This window comes from Sminthopsis crassicaudata, chromosome 2, assembly GCF_048593235.1.
Source record: "Sminthopsis crassicaudata isolate SCR6 chromosome 2, ASM4859323v1, whole genome shotgun sequence".
Lineage (NCBI taxonomy): Eukaryota > Metazoa > Chordata > Mammalia > Dasyuromorphia > Dasyuridae > Sminthopsis > Sminthopsis crassicaudata.
In genome coordinates this window covers 642,455,114-642,473,974 of record NC_133618.1, presented here as the reverse complement: position 1 = coordinate 642,473,974, position 18,861 = coordinate 642,455,114, and the positions used below count along the sequence as shown (strand labels likewise).

Below are 18,861 nucleotides of genomic sequence, written 5' to 3'. Positions count from 1 at the left end.
TCTAGTGATAACTAGTAGTTTCTGCCCCTGAGGCAAGTGGCAGCTACATGTCTATGTGGGAGGATTTGAGGGGGTGTGGGGAGTGTCATATAGACTCACCCATGATCTAACCCCTGGGCAGAAGAAGCACATTCTAGATAACCACAAGGATTCTAAGCTGGTAAAAATGAGGAAGGGCCCTTGAAGGAGTGTATTCCTTCTGCCTTGAGGGTTGGTATAGGCAAGGATAAAAGGGCCCCTGAGACAAAGATGCCATCTTATTATTTTCAGGATTGGGGAAGCAGAGGCAGAGAAGGCCAAGGAGAAAGTGTTCCCCAGATAATGTTCATACCTAATTAATTTATTATCCTGGAGTAAAGACTCAGTTTCCACCCTAATTGTAGCTCTAATTATCAACAAACACTTAAGTGCTTGCTGTATAATCCCATGGTTTTTGCTCAAAAAGGCTGAGAATTATTGTCAGAGAAGATAAGTTTGGACAAAGTTTTAATTCCTAGGATCCTAGGTTTAATACTGAGAAGGCATCTAGCCCAATATGATCATTTAACAGATGAGAAAAATGCATTCCAGAGAGATTAAATCATTTTTCCAAGCTTACCAAAGTAGGAAGGGACAGAAGTTGGATGCAAATCCAGCCTACTCTTTTCCCACCTTAGTATAATGCCTTTGTTTCACTCATACATCATCCTTTCATATAGGAGTATCTGCAAATTTGTTCTCCCCTCCCCATTTTAATTAGAATTTTCTTGGGCCCTTCTAATTCTTTAACCCCACCAAACCTAGAACAGTAAGTATTGAAGGGACCAAATGCCAATCTCCTTGGTTGGGACCCACACCATGCCATCTAAACCCTACAGGCCCCATCCTTTACCAGTACCTCTAAGAAACATCAGTTGGACTCTATCTATTCTCTTTTGACTACAGAAAACTAGAAGAGTTCTTGGACTTCCACAAACTTCCTACTTCTCTAAAGGAAGCCATTCTACTTGATTATTACACATCTGGATTCTGGTGGGCCAAAGGCAAGAACTTCACTGTTCCCCAACTGTCCAAATTTATGACTTTGCTAGAGAAGCTGCTACACAACCTCCAGAGTGAGTAGACCTGCCCCCTTTCTTCAAAGCAGCTGAATATTGGCCCATCTTCATTGTTCTTAAGTAATACCTCATTTTATTGAAATTTCTGCATGAAAATGATATCATTTCCCCCCTTAGATATAGCTGAAATGTGGTTCTTCTCGCAAGGAGTAATAAAACTCTGGATAAGATTTAACAGGAGAAAAGTCATCTTTGAAATCAATTTGGTGTAAAAATTTGGGTTCCTTACTACCCCCCATCTATCTAAGAGTTCAAATCTGCCCATTTTGTTTCTGCTTTTGAGTTCTTCTCATCTAAGTGTTATTTAGAAGGGTTATTGGTGTATCTCAGGATAAAAGATGCTGGGTTCTGCCTCCTAGAGTCCTTGGAAAGTGGTCTGACCTGGCTAGGATTATGTAAGAAGAAATTTTGCAGAGCCTTTTGATGCAATGGGCAACTGCACGGGCTCTAGAATCACCTTTTCTGAAGATATTTATAAGGTAGGGTAGACACTGATCATCTCCCTTTTAAGTGCAAAACTGTTTTGAGGGAGAAAATGGACAGTTATGAACTCCCCAACATATACTAGCTCAGTTGGAAGAAAATATTGCTACCCTTCCTCCTGTTAACAGGGCCTGAAGCATCTCTGCCACTGAAGCAGGAGGCAGAGGATGACCGCCATTTCTATCCATACTCTTGCACCAAAGACTAAGCAAGTGCTGTCCACTGGGGTTCCATCCCTTCTAAGTGTTGTAATGGATAGTCTTGGAATCAAGATGTGAGTTCAAGTTTTGCCTCTGACACTCCATAGCAGAGTGATTCTGAGTCAAACACTCCACCTCAATAATCTTCAGCTTCTTTATTTGCAAAATGAGAGGATAGAGGTGGATTCAAGGATCTAAGATCCTTTCTGGCTCTAAATTTATCATCCCATGATCCTTCTTTGGACCTCATTTTCCTTATTTGTAAAATTAAGACACCTGAGTCAAAATCCTGTTTCTAATCTATATTTCTTGTGTGAGTTGCCTTCCTCTCAACCTCAATTTCCACATCTACAGGATGAGGACTGTAATACCAGTAGTTGTGATATAGTGAGGGGACTGGGATATGGTGAATAGCAGATGACACCCCCAGAGTGTGAACTCCTCCAGGGCCAAGCCTGACTCCAATTTTTCTTTATACCCAGATGGTCCCCGTCCATGATTAGTGTCTATCCCTACACCTCAAAATTGCTTTATAGCTAATTTGTATACATTGTTTTATTCACTTCTTTGTATAGACGGTTCCTCCCTTCCCCTCTCAGAAAAATATAAAATTCTTGAGGGTAGAAACACTTTTGGTTGGCTGTTTTTGTTTTTTGCTTTGGGGGTTTTTTTGGCACGTGTCTAGCATAGTGCCTGGAACACGTAAGCATTTAGCAAATGTTTGTTGAATTAAATTGAATCAAATAGAAACCCCTGCACAGTACCTAGCATATAATAGGCACTTAATAACTGCTTATAACATTGAGCAGAAATGAAGTGAATCAAATTGAATCCCCAGAGCCCAGCCTGGTGGCTTACACGTGGCAGTAGCTTAACAAATTCTTGTTAAATTAAAGAAATGAATTTTTTAACCAATATTCAATAGTTATTAAGAGCTCACCATGTGCAAGGCATTGAATTTGCATTAAATCACTTTGTTTCAAGAAATATATAACTTCCTTTTTTTGTTATACCTTATGCAGATAAGTCCTTAAAAGTAGTTCCGTTTCAAGAGTAAATAAAAACAAATCTCTATCCAGTAAAAAGCCATTGGTATCTGGACATTTTAAGAGGTCTTTAACCAAAGCATTAGTTTCTAAAAGTGATATCAGAAAGTGAAATTCATAGCTCTAAAATTACTGATTTTTTTCCCCTACAATTACAAGAAGTGACCATTGGACTGGGTTATGTTCACTTTAGTATAAATTACACCAAGTTCTCAGCTTCAGCAGCATGAGTAAGTCAAACAATAGATGGACAAGAGATATAAGACTACAAGTCTAATAGGCCTTCAGAGACACAAATCAAATCAGTCTGTCATCTGGATAAAGACTTCTAGGAAAACTGTGTGAACCAAAAAAGTTCCATGTCTAGACAAAGAGGATTTTGACCCAAGTTTAGCTTTTCTGTATGGAGGAGATCAAATCTACAATAACAAGGGGGTGTTTGAGAATTTTCAAAGAAAAACCTACTTATATGAGTTATGTCTATATTTCAAACAAAAGTCGCCCTTAGATTTGTCAATGCAGATAACTAATTCAATTTTCCATTGTCATGTTCTCATCACCTTGGCAATGTCTAATTACCCATACCTTTGCCTATCCATTACTGTTTGACTTTTGTTTACAAATAAATAAATGCTCCTTGCAGGGAAACAAGATCTTTCTAAGAACAATAGATTGTGTCCTTGCTGTGTACCTGATAAGTCCATCTATAACATCTTCATCTCCTAACATCCTACACTTCCTTATTATTATTCCAGATTAAATATCAACTTCTCTATTATTTTTTAAAATTTTCTTGCCTTTAAGATTATAAAGGAAGTTGTATGATAGCCTTAAAAGACCAGTTCTACCTCTTAATAGTTGTGTCAACAGACAAGGCATTTCTACTTTCTGAATTTCAATTTCTCATCTCAAAAATGAAGGGATTGGACAAAATGACATTTAAGATCCTTCCAATTTGGTTCATTCCTTCCCTGATCTTTTCTCCTTCAGTAGGACTTTGAAGGACTTCTCTCTTTTTTTTTATTATAGCTTTTTATTGATAAAACATATGCATAGGTAATTTTTATAACATTGTCCCTTGCACTCACTTCTGTTCTGACTTTTCCCTTCCCTCTCTCCACTCTCTCCCCTAGATGGCAGGCAGTCTTATACATGTTAAATATGTTATAGTATATCCTAAATGCAATATATGTGTGCAGAACTGAACAGTTCTCTTGTTGCACAAGAAAAATTGGATTCTGAAGGTAAAAATAACCTGGAAATATAAACAAAAATGCAAGTAGTCCACATTCATCTCCCAGTGTTCCTTCTCTTGGTGTAGCTGATTCTGTCCATCATTGATCAATTGAAACTGAATTTTCTCTTTGTCGAAGATATCCACTTCCATCAGAATACACCCTCATACAGTATCATTGTTGAAGTGTATAATGATCTCCTGGTCCTGCTCATTTCACTCAGCATCAGTTCATGTAAGTCTCTCCAGGCCTCTCTGTATTCTTCCTGTAGGTCATTTCTTACAGAACAAAAATATTCCATAACATTCATATACCACAATTTATTCAGTCATTGTCCAATTGATGGGCATCCATTCATTTTCCAGTTTCTAGCCATCACAAAAAGAGCTGCCATAAACATTTTGGCACATACAGGACCTCTCTCTTTTTAAAAAATAAAGTTGTAATTGCTGTTTTTCACTCTATTGTATAATTATAATATTCCCCCAGTATCTTTCTCCTTCCCTCTTTCCAGAGAGCTATCCCAGTTGGCAAATAATCTTTTTTAGAGACAAAAAAAGAGAAAATCAATATAACTCTCTCTCTCTCTCTCTCTCTCTCTCTCTCTCTCTCTCTCTCTCTCTCTCTCTCTCAATATATATATATATATATCTATATATGTATATATATATATATATACACGCATATATATATATGAAAAGTCTGAAAATAGATGCAATGTATATCATTTCTGGAGCTCCCATCTCTACAAAGGGATGAGGTAAGGGTTTCCTCTCGATCTCTTCCTTTGAGCCATTCTTATTCTTTATGATTTTACATTCATTTTTTGTTTTGTTTGTTTGTTTGGGTGTGTTGGTTTTTTGGGTTTTTTAACATTATTGTAGCCATTGTGTATATTGTTTTCTTGACTCTGCTTACATCCCTTTGCATTAGTTCAGACAAATCTTTTTTATATTTCTCTATATTTGTCACATTGGTTATTTCTTACAGCAAAATAATATTCCATCATATTCACATATCATAGTTTGTTTAGCCATTCCCCAATTGATGGTATTTTCTTTGTTTACAAATTTTTGCTATTGCTAAAAAAAATGCTACTAGAAGTATTTTGGTGAATATGAGAACTTTCTTCTTATCAATGCCCTCCTTGGGACATAAGACAAATCATAGAATCTCTAAGTCAAGTAGTATGGATATTTCAGACACTTTGCCAAATTTCAAATTGCTTTCCAAGCAATTTTTTTCCAAAATTTTCCCAATTTTCCCAAAATAGTTGTACTATTCCGAAAGACTCATTATGGAAAATACCATCTACATTCAGAGAAAGAACTATGGAGTCTGAATTAAGATTAAAGCAGACTATTTTTACTTTTTTTGTTTATTTCTCATCATTTCCCCCTTTTGTCCTGATTCTTCTTTCACAACTTGACTAATGTGGAAATATGTTTAATATGATTGCTCATGTATAACTAGATTGTATTCCTTGCCAAGTTGGGGAAAGGAGAGGAGGGAGAAAAAAATGAAAATCAAAATCTTATAAAACCAAATACTGAAAATTATTTTACATGTAATTAGAAAAAAATACCATTAAATAGGAGGAACGGTTGTACCATTTCATAATTCCATCAACAATGTATTAGTGGGACCATCTTTCATAAGCCTTTCAATATCAACAATTGCCATTTTTTGTCATCTTTCCCAATTTGTAAGATGTGAGGTAAAGACCCAGGATTATTTCAGTTAGTTCTTCTGTTATTATTAATGATTTGGAACGTTCTTTCACATGATTGTTAATAGTTTGCAGTTCTTTTGAAAATTTTGTCAATATCTTTTGACCATTTTTTTATCACTCTTATCCACTCTTCCTGTTCTATTGTGCAGCATATTCTTAGCCTGTTGAGAAGCCTAATTCCATTTTTGCTTTTGTTCTTTTCATATTTCTCCTACTCAACAGTTTTCTAAAGACAAGGACTCTCAGTGACCAGTCTGGCTGTTTACACATGACTCACACCTAATAAATGCTTAAGCAAATGTAAGCTACTAAATTTAGGCCAACAAATAGATTATGTAAGTAGGGGGAATTTTGTAATACAACATGTCTTTTGAAAGACATGTAAGAGGTCAAGTGATGGTTTCATTGTGTTCCATTCCTAGTAAGACCACATCTATTAGTACTGCATTTCACTGTAGAGGAAATATTTTAAGAAAAATATTAAGTTGGAGCTATAACAAGTCAGTATCATTTTCTCTACCAAATTTCTGTCTAAAAATACTTCAGTAGACAGTGCCTTCACATTCTTCTCCAAATTACCTTTTTATAAGGCTAGAGAACCTACAGTTAGTAAGATAATAAGTTTTTCCCCCCTAGGGTTCTTTTTTGTTAGTGGTCAATAGAAATACTGGTGATTGGGGTCCTATTAAATAACTATATAAGAAAAACTCCTTCCCCAACTCAAGGTTAAAAGTAATATCTTTGGTTTTTGTCCAAACTTTGTCAGAGCAATCAATCACTAAAGGCAATGTTCCTTTTCCAAGAAAGGAATCCATTTTAAATCTAACGGGTCCTGCCCTATTCATAATAATAACAAGGCACCTCTTCAACCTACTCAATCTGATTAATTGGGGAGGAGAGTGTCAATCTTTCATGGGTACTTTATTTATTCTGAAAATAAATGAGGGAGAAGGAAGATATAATGAGTTCCTTTCATTTTTAACAACTAGAAAGTGTCAACTGTCAATTATATTACCAGAGTTTGTAAACAGGTAGTATCCACACACATTTACACCCTCAGGATGGCGATCATGATGGTGAGGAGGCCAGAGACTATGCTTTATCAGGCTTATTTGAATAAATGATATATTCAAATGGAAAAAGGAAAACCTAGAGAGATCAAGATAATCTTTTTGCTGTTCAGTCATTTCAATTGTGTCCAATTCTTTATAACCCTATTTGGGGTTTTTTGGCAAAGTCACTGGAATGGTTTGCTATTTCCTTCTCCAGCTTTGTAGATGAAGAAACTGAGGCAAATAGGATTAAATGACTTGCATGATGTTGTACAGGCAACACAGTTGTGTCTAAGGCTGGATTTGCACACAGGAGTCAATGCTTTATCCCATTGAATAATCATCAAACGATATTGAAAGGATTGAAATGTGATCAGTCATTTAGTCAGTCAATTAATTATTAAGTTTCTTTTATGTTGCAATTTCTGAGCAAAGCAATAAGGACACAGAGAAAGGCAAAAATATATATATATATATATATATATACATATATATATATACACACATATATATGTATATATACACATATATATACACATATATATACATATACACACATATATACATATACGTATATATACACATATATGCACACATATATACACACATATATATGTATACACACATATATAGATAGATAGATAGATAGATAGATAGATAGATATATATATATATATATGTCCCTGCTCACCAGGACCTCACAGTTTAGTGGAGGAGACAGATGTGAAAGTGTGATGAGACTAGCTGGGGAAAAGGTTCTTCTTCTAATCCTATCTGTCAACTAAATGGCAAGAATATAGGATTCCCCTGGTGATGATGGGAAGCTGACTGGCTCCAGAGAGAACAAGAAGAATCAATAAGGCAAAAGATACAGAGAGGCAGATTTTGTCTTCTTGTAAAGCACATTAGAGTTGTCCAAAAGTAGAACGTGCTACCTGGGACGATAATTAGGTCCCTGTACCTGAAAGTTTTAAATGAAGTCTGAATGACCACTCAGCAGCAACAGGATAGAAAGAATTCTGGGTCAAGCACCGACTGGAACATGATCTCTTCCAACTCTGAAACCTTTTCCTGGACATCACTGAAAAGAGAAGGCAAAGAATGAATGGGAATACTGGCAAAATGGGTTAAGTAGAAAGGAAATTACTTTCCTAAGGATATTTTGGGGGGCAAAGAGGATCCTCAGAAGGAAACTGACCAGCCAATGGGGAGGAGAATAGAAACCATGAAATTAACAATAGTTCATGGGACTATAGTGCTGAATTCATTTATGTAATAAGAACAAATTAGGAAGTAATGAAGCCTTTGCTTTAAAAAAAATGGCTATCAAGAAACAGGTCATGGAATTCTGAGAAAAATTGAACATATATAAAATTAGCAACACCAGAAATCTTTCCTGAGGCATCATGAGTCTTGCTTTTGAGTTAGAGACGTATAATGCGATGTGACAACAAAGAGGCTGTTCAGGGTTGAATGTTATTATCAATGCACCACTTGTCTTATCTCCCTGAGAGCAAGCGGCATTTTCTCTCTCCACACATCGAGCAACACCTCTCTTGGTTTGGACCAATTTTGGAACAGAATAATGTAAGCAAATTGGAAAGAGTTTCAGTGGGGGAGAGGAAGTGGGAGAGAGTAAGGGAGGGGGAGAGAGAGAGAGAGAGAAAGAAAGAGAGAGAGAGAGAGGAGAGGAGGGAGGGGAAAAGGAGAGAGGGAGAGGAAATTGGAAGAGAGAGAGGAAAGGGGGGGCAGATTTAATATTTGCCATTTGAAATCTCGCTAGCAGTGATCTTGGTTAAATGAATTCAAGTGGATGGAAATTCTGGGACATGAGACAAAATGACAGAATCTGCCATTCCAAATTGGGAAATATGACTCTTTTTATTTAGATTTGAAGCGCTCTCTCCATCCCCTACCCTCACTTTACATAGACTGGGGCATTAGGACATAGGTCAGCTCCACCTCTAATTTCTGGGCATTAATCTGTGTTTACACCCTACACCCCCAATAACTCTCACATGTGTCTTTTCTCATATTCCTGGGGCTTTCAAACAAATAATATTGTCCCACGTGATTGTTCCATGTCACCATGACAACCATAGCAATTTCTATCCCCAGCAGCTAGCCCTGTGTCAGACACATAGTAGGTACTTTAAAAAGTATTGTTGATTGATTGATTAGTTTTATTCCTTTTCCTTATTATAATACATCAACCTTGTTGAATCACTTTCTGCCATCCACCCATGAGTCCTCAATAATCATAAAAAACTACCTCAAAAATAGCCTGTGTTTATATAACACTTTCAGGTATACAAAGTAGTCCTATAGGATCCATCATAGGTTATTAGGTGACATAATGGAGAGTGCTGGGCCTATCAGAATCAGAAAGACCTGAGTTCATATCTCACCTTGGATATTTACTAGCTGTGTGACCTTGAACAAGTCACTTAACATTTCATCTCTGAAATGAAAATAATAATAGCACCTACCTTGTTGTGAAGATCAAATGTTATTACAATAGTAAAGCACTTAGCATAGCTCTTGGCACATAATAAGCACCAGATAAATATTAGTTATTATTATTATTAGCCTCAGTTTTCTCAAGTATAAAAAAGGAATAATAATAGTACCTCCCTCCCACAGTTATTGTGACTATCAAATGAGATAATATTTTTAAAGTGCTTAGGACAGTGCTCAATTCATAGGAGATGCTATAGAAATGCTAATTATTATTTTTAATAGTAATATCATTATTATTACTTAGAAGAAACTTTATAGATGACCTAGCCCAAACCTCATATTTCTGGTCCTTAAGGAGGGAAAGCCATTTGCTCAAAGCCACAGTGGCAGTAGACAGTGCTGCTATTATACCTAACTTATGTGATGCTTTAATGTCCTATAAGCACTTTGCATGTGTTAAGTCTCTTTTTTGGGGGGAGGGGACCTCAAGATTACCCTGAGAAGTAGATTTCATAGGTATACTTATCCCAATGTTATGTATGAGGAAATAGATTCAGATCGCCATGGTCACACAGTTAGGGAGTGTTGGTGTTTTTTAATAGTGTTTTGCTTTTCCAAATAAATGCAAAGATAGTTTTCAACATTCACCTTTGCAAAACTTTGTGTTCCAAATTTTTCTCCCTCTCCCCCCCTTTACCAAGACAGCAAACAGGTTCAACATGTGCAATTCTTCTAAACATATTTCCATATTTGTCATGCTACACAAGATAAATCAGATCAGAGGGGAAAAAGACATGAGAAAGAAAAAATAAAACGAGCTAACAAACATCAGAAACAACAAAAAAAGGCAAAAATAGTAGGTTTCCATCTGAATTCAATCTCTATAGTTCTCTCTTGATTTAGCTTTGGAAGCAGGATTTGAACCTGCTATCCCAGGCTGCCTGTGAGAGGAGTTTTAAAAAGACTGTGGTCCTCTCCCCTCCCCCCTCCCTCTCTACTACCCATATTCTGGAGCCCTGCCATTCTCTCTTAGGCCATGTTGTTCTGGGGAAGGCCATAGTTGCAGCTGATAAGATATTTGGAAAACTAATGAGCTTTGTTTTCTCCACTGGGGAGGGTTGTTGAGAGAAATAGTTCACTCCAACAGAATCAACAAAAATTAAGCACCTACTATGTGCAAGATGTGATGTGACTCATGGAAGCCAGAATTGGGGGTGGGAAGTCCCTACTCTCAGGGAGCTTACCTTCTCTGAAATATAGGAGGGAAAAAAAAAACTTTGATGAAAATCATTAGGATGCAGCTGGGTGAGTCATTAGACAGCTTAGGAAGGTCTGTCTAACCTCTAAAACTCACATCAAAAGCACAGCGTGTGTATGTGGCCCCTCTGCCTTTCACTGTTTCTTCTGCACAAACATTTGAGTTAAAGTGGATAAGGCGTTTCCATTTTTAACTCTCTTTGCTTTGCTTAAAATTGACTCAGAATTATTCTTCTTAGGCTGAAACTTTATATCACTGGCCTCAGTTCAAAGTTGATTTTTGAAGACTTGAGCAAAATCCATTTAGTTGCTAATAAAACCATGGGAGAGTAAAAAGTACGAATGCACAGCTAATCCAGAATTGGGGGTGGAGGGGGGGAGAGAGTATCCAATTTTTTTTTCCCTTTCTGGCAAAAAAAAAAAAAAATACTCCAACCCTTCCATCTCCACAAGGCCAGAGTCACCAGGAAAGAATGCAATCTCAGCCAGCTACTCCAAGAAGGAAGGTGATGGAGGCTTAAAGGGAAAATATGGGCTATTGAAATCATATGTACCCAGGATGCAGACCCTCAGCAGCAGATTTTAGAATAACATTAAATGGAGAAGTGGGTTCTGGGTAAAAAATGTAATATGGTCATTACTGTACATCACTATACCAGGAACCCAAGACTTTGGTCAAGGTGGGAAACTGCCTTCATGTAAATTCAATTTGGTAAGCATTAATTAAACACTTTCTGTATACCAGCTAGTATTATGTAGATTTAGAGAGTCAGGGGTTAAAGTGAAGTCCTTCCTCTGTCATATGCTAGCTGTATGATCTCTGAGCAAGCCAATTAATTTTTCAGTAACCCCACCACCAAGCCTATAAACTTCAGAACATTTTACTGGTGATCTGCAATAGTGAAGAGAATTTCCCTTCGAGGAGGTTCCTCCTCCACTGAAATCACAGATACAGATTAATTGAATGAAGGAATAGGTAAATGAAAAGCAAATAGACAAACCAAAATAAATATTCTAGGCACTGTACTTGATCCCAGGGATCCAAAAGCAAAAAACTTACCTTCTACTGGAAGGAAAAGTCATGTTTATAAATGAGTAACAACAAAATATACCCAAAATGAGCATTTCAGCTTATTATCACTGCCTGCAGTTCAGGGAGGAAGATAACTCACCCATTATCACAAAAGCATCATTTGAACCCATGTCCTCCCATCTACAGCACTGAACACTGTTCCTATAATTTCACAACCCATTCATGGCTACCTATCTTATTGGCTCCGATCTATGCGTGCTGAGACCCCACAAAAGAGGGAAAGGCAATTTGGGGGAAGCAGATGCATTGATAAAGTCACAGATCCATGCAAGCTAGTAGCTACAGCGTCGAGCCACCGATGCAGTCCCAGAAGAACAAAGTGAACGCCCAGGAATCTCATCTATGAACATCCTCTGAGTCTTTCCACCCATCTCTGCTCTTTGCAACTTAGCCAAATCCAAACTTGACCAGATGTAAGACGGTGGGGAGGAGGAGTCAAGGAAGAGCACATATGGGAGCTCCATGAAAGTATAGGAGCTAATCTATCTCGGTCTGGGCCACAGATAGCCAAGATTAGATTAGAAAAGCACTTCGCTTTGTCCTTCCCCAACTCCATTGACTCATAGCAATTGCTTTTTGAACTCAATATCAACTCTTCACTGGATTCCTATCAGTTGCTCATTGGGTGTTCAGGGAAGAGTTACAAGTCAAGAATATCTATTGAAGATGTTTGTTCCCACCAGCCTGAGGATGACTCCCATCCCTGCCAGTTCTTTAGTGTGGGGTCTGAGCAAGTAACAGAGACTTTCAGGGTTCAGTTTCCTTGTAAGTGAAGTATTGGGGTAGACAGCCTCCAGGGAGTCTTCCAGCCCTGAATCTACATCTCTGTTGTCTGCATTTGAAAGTCTTGATGTAACTGCTCTCAAACCAATTAAACAAATATTCATTAATTGTCAACTCTATATAAAATCTTCTCCTGGAAGATAGTTATAAAATAAAATAATGTTTGTCCCTAAGGGGTTTGCATCCTACTAAGGTGGGGAGAAGGCACAAATTGTGTACAAATGAATAAATGCAACATAAACACAATAATTTCAAGGGGTAGAAAGTCCTAATAATTGGGAAAATCGTGACAGGCTTCTTGGGACTGGGCTTGAAGGAAACCAGAGAATTCTTTAGGGTAGAAGTGGGAAGTGAGAGCATTCCAGTCATGGAGGACCACCAGCACAAAGCTGTGGAGGTTGGACTTCTGTGATCAGGAAATAGCTAACAAGTGGGACTAGACTAGAAAACGTGGGAATAAAGACAACTAATATGAAATAAATCTGGGAAAGTATATGGAAGTCAGATTGAGGAAGGCTTTAAATGCAAGATTGAGGATTTTATATTTGAAATTACCCTAAATTCCTAGGCTAAAACTCGTATCCAAAACATAGCTTTTGCTACATAAAAAGCTGACTCTTGCCTAGTGGATGGGATAAAATAGCTAAAGCTAAAAGGAACCTGAGAGGCCAGATAGGTGAACCCCTCATTTTATAGATAAGGAATCTGCTTCCCAGAGAGAGGTGACCTTTGCCCAGATCACTGTGGCAGTGATATTGCCTCCCTCATTTTAGAGGTAGAGAACCTGAGATCCAATGGGTGTGATGTATCCAAGGCCATACAGCTAGTAAGCATCAAAGACAGAATTTGAACTCAAGTCTTCTGACTCAGAATCAGTGCCCTTTCTCCTGCATTTTTCATGTGAACAAAGCTAAATGTGACGTAAAAGCATATAAGAAACGTCTGACCACTTTGCACTCATGAAGGGCATGGTTTTGAACCCTACCTGTGACCCCCAGTGTGACCACTGGCAAGACTCTCAGTCTCAGTTTTCTTATCTGTAAAAATGGGGATGATAATGCTCTAATATTAACCCCACAGAGTTTTTTGTGAGAATCAAATGAGAAATCACCTGTAAAATGTTTCACAAGCTATGAACCACTTTGCAAACCATAAAGAGAGAAAAGGTCGCCTGTTACTGCAGTTATCACTATTATCATCACACAAATACCTCGTAAACTCACGTTTAGAGGGAAGAGAAACCAGATTTCCCTTTTGAGAACCCACATTTTCCCTCCAGAAGTGAGGACATTACCCCTACTAAAATCCTGTTCCAAGGTTTCTTTTTGGTACTGAGTTCCTCAAGGTTATACCAAAGGAGAGTAAACTTGGGGGTATTCTTCTATGCTGGGCTAGTATGAGTATGAATTAAGTGATGGGTCACATGCTCAAGGAGAAAATTAGCCCCTTCCGTGTGAAGATGTTCATCCCCAAACCAATGGCAGAATGATGAATTTTTCAGCTTCAGAAACCTTGAAAGTTTCCATGTCACAGAAGAGATGCAATCTTTAGCAGTGAAAGGATTTCCCACAAGAAGAAAATCACAGGCCTGTGAATGGTCTGGAACTGGAGATGTACTTTTAAAAATCCAGCCATGTTCTTAGATGTTCTAAAAATATTATAGATCTTATTAGATGTGTGTATATCTATAGACATATATGAATATCTATCTTGTGTATATGTGAATATCTATACTTACCTATACAATCACACCCATGGATGTTGCTTGAGACTTAGATTTCATCAGGAACTCTTCATGTAGCAACTTCCTCCACTATTAGAAGTCATAAATCCTCAGTAATTTAGAATCTTAGAGCATTCCTAGGGCACTGAGATGAAATGTGACTCACCTACAGTCGGAGGCAGGCCTGTCTTCTCAATATGATATAAGAAGGCCATAGAAAACTGCATTTTGCCTTCAGCTGAGTAGATCCCAAATTTCCTTTTTAAATTGTACATCTTATTCCTTTCTGCTCATTCTGATGGATGGCTTTCACCAGAGTGGCCATTCCCTCCACTAATACACTTCCCCATTCAATCCTGTAGAATTCTTATCATCCCCTCCCCAATAAGTGCTCTATCAAAACTAAAACCACTGCATTGGGGTGAGGGTAGGGGATGGGGAAGGGCTATCCATCTTTATCCAATAACTCAGAACCGCTCAGGCTGGCCATCCATTATCTCTTCTTGTCAATCTCTAGTGAATATTTTGCTATTTTCATTGGCTCTTTCATATCCCTAATTTCAATCACAAGGTAGCCCTTTTTCAACTTCCCAATCAACAGTTTTATGGATTGTTCCTGTCTAACAGGGTTTTTCATTTCCCTGAGAATTCCCACTGACGTCAAATGGAGTTAAATATGGAGATGAAAATGTACAAAGAAGCAGACCCCAATTATTTAGAATAGAGAAATACTGGATCCATTCAGGAAGAATTCAGAGGTTCACCACATGTAGAAAGAAAGCACAGATCTATTTGATTTGAGTTGACAAGCAATAAATCCAAAATCATAATTAGAGCTTCCATGTTTTTTTTTTCTCAAGACAGTATCTGTCTTGTGTCTATAACCTATAAGTTAGGAAGTACCTCAAATTAATAAATTCAGAAGTGTTTCAATTGTTCTGTCCCTCAATTTCTTATTTTTCTTTCCCCGAGTTTTTATTTATATAACTTCTCTATCCAGTATACATCCTACACATAAATAAGTTCAATATATTTGTCCAGCTTTCCATTTTCCAATCAAAATGGCAATGGGGGGGGGGGGTTCTGACAACGCCATCTTTGTCAAAAGTTGAAATAGGGTTTTTTTTTTTGACATAACACCTTTTCAGTTGGATTTTATTTTAAATGCCAAAGAACATAATGTTTTAGTTTAGCTATAATGTAATAGACTTTCCTTTGTGCATTAAATGGCCTTTGGTTTGTTTTTGTAGTGATGGTCATAGACTTAGACTACATGGGCTGGCAGCTTTAAAAACCCAAGATGTCCTACACAGGATTTATTATTTATGGATTATTATTTATGTATCCAAACTGACTTTTTCTCTTTACCATGATACTTAATTTAATGAACATCACCATCTTATCAGTTTTCCAGGTTCAAAGCCCAGAACTCTAAGGAGTCAAAAATGAAACTCTAGGGAAAATAAGGCAAGTTAGATTGGGAGAAGAAAAGAAGTAGAAGGGATTACAGGGAATAGTCCCATGACACAATTATGGCAGAAGGGGGTACTTTGTCATTCTATCAGTAAACATTTAAGTTTCTAATATGTGTAGGACTCTGGGGATATAAGGCTCCAAAATAAAACCATTCCTGACCTTGACTAATCTATTTTCTCCTGTAAGCCATTTCAAAGTTTGAACTTAGTACCTAGAGATTTCTCTAACCAACTGAACTAATACATCCACCATCATCCTATGTGATCTTTAATTCAACCCATTAAGGGTTCATTAAATTATCTATTTTTCAACATAGTCTAAATTCAAGAAAACTCTACAAATTCTGCAACCTTTTGAAGATATGATTTTTTAAATTTTCCTTTTAAAAACAGAAGTTGTTCCTAAGAAAAACACAAATTAAGTAGGCATATGCTGTCATCACTTAATAAATTTAAAAGATAATTTTAAAAATCACCAGTACAGTTATCCTCACAACAGCTCTTTTTGTGGTGGCAAGAATTGGAGATTGAGGGAATGCCCATCAATTGTGGAATTGGCTGAACAAATTGTGGTATATAAATGTAATGAGATATTATTATACTGTAAGAAATGATTAATAAATGAAAGACTGGAAAGGGTTACATGAACTGATGCTGAGTGAAGTGAACAGAACCAGAACATTGTACACACTAAAAGCAACCTTATCTGATGATCAACTATGATGGACTGAGCTCTTCTCAGCAATAAAATGACCCAGGACAATCTCAAAAATTCCTATCCACAAATAGAGAAAAAAACTGATGAAGCCTAAATGCAGATTGAAGCATATTTTTCACATTTTTTAAAATTTTTATAATTTTTTCCTTTTGTTCTGTTTTTCTTTTTTTCCACAACATGACTAATTTGGAAATATGTTTTACATTATTGCACATGTATAACCTATATCAGATTGCCTGTTGTCTTGGGGGAGGGGAGAAAGAGAAGGAGAAAAATTTGGAACTCAAAATCTTTCAAAAAAATGAATGCTGAAAATTATTTTATATGTATTTGGAAAAAAACCAAAATACTATTTTTTAAAATCACTAGAAGGATTGTGGAAAGATAGACACAGTAAAGCTGTTGTTTGAGTTAATAATTGGCCCAGTCATTTTGGAAAACAATTAGGAATTTTACAAGTCAATAAAATGCTTACATTCACTAACTATTAGATCCAACTATTATACCCCCAAAGAGATCAATGAGAAAGAGAAAGGGCATGTATATGGCAATATGCCCATTGCAACATTCCTCATGGAAGATTATTTTAAGCCAGAAATAAAGTGAGTGGATACCCACTGACTGGGAAATGGCCAAACAGATTATAGTATATGAATGAAATGGAATATTATTGTACTATAAGAAAGACTTCATATGAGGAATGCAGAACACAGAAAGACTTTTGCAAATTAATGTAGCCTAAAGAGAGTAGAACCCAAGGAAAGAAATCTGGAGTCAGGAAAACCAGAGTTCAGATCTTACCTTATACACTTTTTAGTTTTAATTCATGGGCAAGTCTTTTTAACCCCTGTCTGTCTCTATTGCTGCATTTATAAAATAGGGATAATAACACCTACTTCTTTCTTATAAAGTGCTTTTATTATATTTTATTATTTATTATTTGTAATAAATATATGTATTATAAATAAATAAATATACCAAATAAATGTAAATATAATAAATATATTGAATAAATATAAAATATTACTTATGATATTTATTATAATAAAATATTAACAATATTTTATTTTATTCCCATTACATGTAAAAATAATTTTAAACATTCTTTTTTTTTTAGTTTTGAATTCCTGATTCTTTCCCTCTCTCCTCACCCTGTCCCTTTCCGGAGACAATAAGCAGTTTGCTATGTTATCCATGTGCAATCATGTCAAACATATTTCCATATTAGTCATGTTGGAAAAGAAGAAACAGACCACCAAAAAGTCAAAAATAATATGCTTTGATTATAAATTCTTTCTGTGGAGATGGATAGCATTTTTCATCTTGAGTTTTTTTGGAATTGTCTTTGGTCATTGTGTTGATGAGAATGGCTCATATCTATGAGAATAGTTAAATCATCCACAGCTGACCATCATGCATGCTGTTATGATGTGCATTGTTCTCAGGGTCTGCTCAATTTGCTTTGTATCAGTTTGTGTAAGTCCAGGATTTTCTGAAATCATCTGCTCATTTTTTCTTGTTGTATAATTGTATTATATTGAATTTGTATGCCACAATTTGTTTAGCCATTCCCTCAATTTCAATTCTTAGTCACCACAAAAAGATATTATAAATAGTATTATGCAAACAGGTCTTTGTTCACTCTTAAAAATACAGTGGTACTGTTGGATCAAAGAGTAAACACTGATTTAGTCTTTTAGGCACAGTTCCTAATTACTCCCAAAATGGTTGGACCAGTTCACAAGTACATCAACATATTAGTATCCCACATCCCCTCCACCATTTATCATTTTTTTCTGTTGTATTACCCAATTTGATAGGTATGAAGTGATACCTCTGATTTTTTTTAAATTTGCATTTCTCTAATCAATAATGATTTAGTATTTTTCTTCATGTAACTATAGATAGCTTTGATTTGATTTTGTCTGAAAACTGCCTGTTCATCCTTTGATCATTTATTAATCAAGGAATTAATTATATTTTTCTACATAAGACTCAGTTCTCTATATAGTTGAGAAATGAGTCCTTCATCAGGACACATTTACAATAAAAATGGTTTTCTACCTCTCTTTTTTCCTTCTAATATCAGTTGAATTTGTGCCAAACCTTTTTTTAAATTAATGTAATCAAAATTATTATCAAATATATCAATATTAATATGTGAATAATTAATTCAAATTATCCATTTTGTATCTCATGACCCTCTATCTCTTGTTTGGTCATTAAATTCTTTCTCCATAGATCTGACAAGTAAACTATTTCTTTGGTTATTAAATTCTTTCTTTCTCTATAGATCTGATAAGTAAACTATTACTTTGCTCTCCTAATTTGTTTATGGTATCATGTTTTATGTCAAAATCATGTACCCATTTTGATCTTATCATGGTATAATATAGTATGAAATCTGATATGATCTTACTGTCTGGAATAAGGAGGCCATTTTCCTTTGCATTTTTTTTCATTGATTCCATTGATATTCTTGACCTTTGTTCTTCCAGATGAAATTT

General features: G+C 36.2%; 1 protein-coding gene across 1 annotated transcript in view; it reads left to right on the top strand.

Moving 5' to 3' along the window:
* Positions 1–18,861, top strand: part of CABCOCO1 (ciliary associated calcium binding coiled-coil 1) — a 157,729-nt gene that overhangs the window by 33,385 nt on the left and 105,483 nt on the right. Inside the window, exon 3 of the mRNA XM_074296647.1 lies at positions 925–1,094. Within this exon, the coding sequence (XP_074152748.1) occupies positions 925–1,094 (170 nt within the window). The remainder of the gene's footprint in view (positions 1–924; positions 1,095–18,861) is intronic.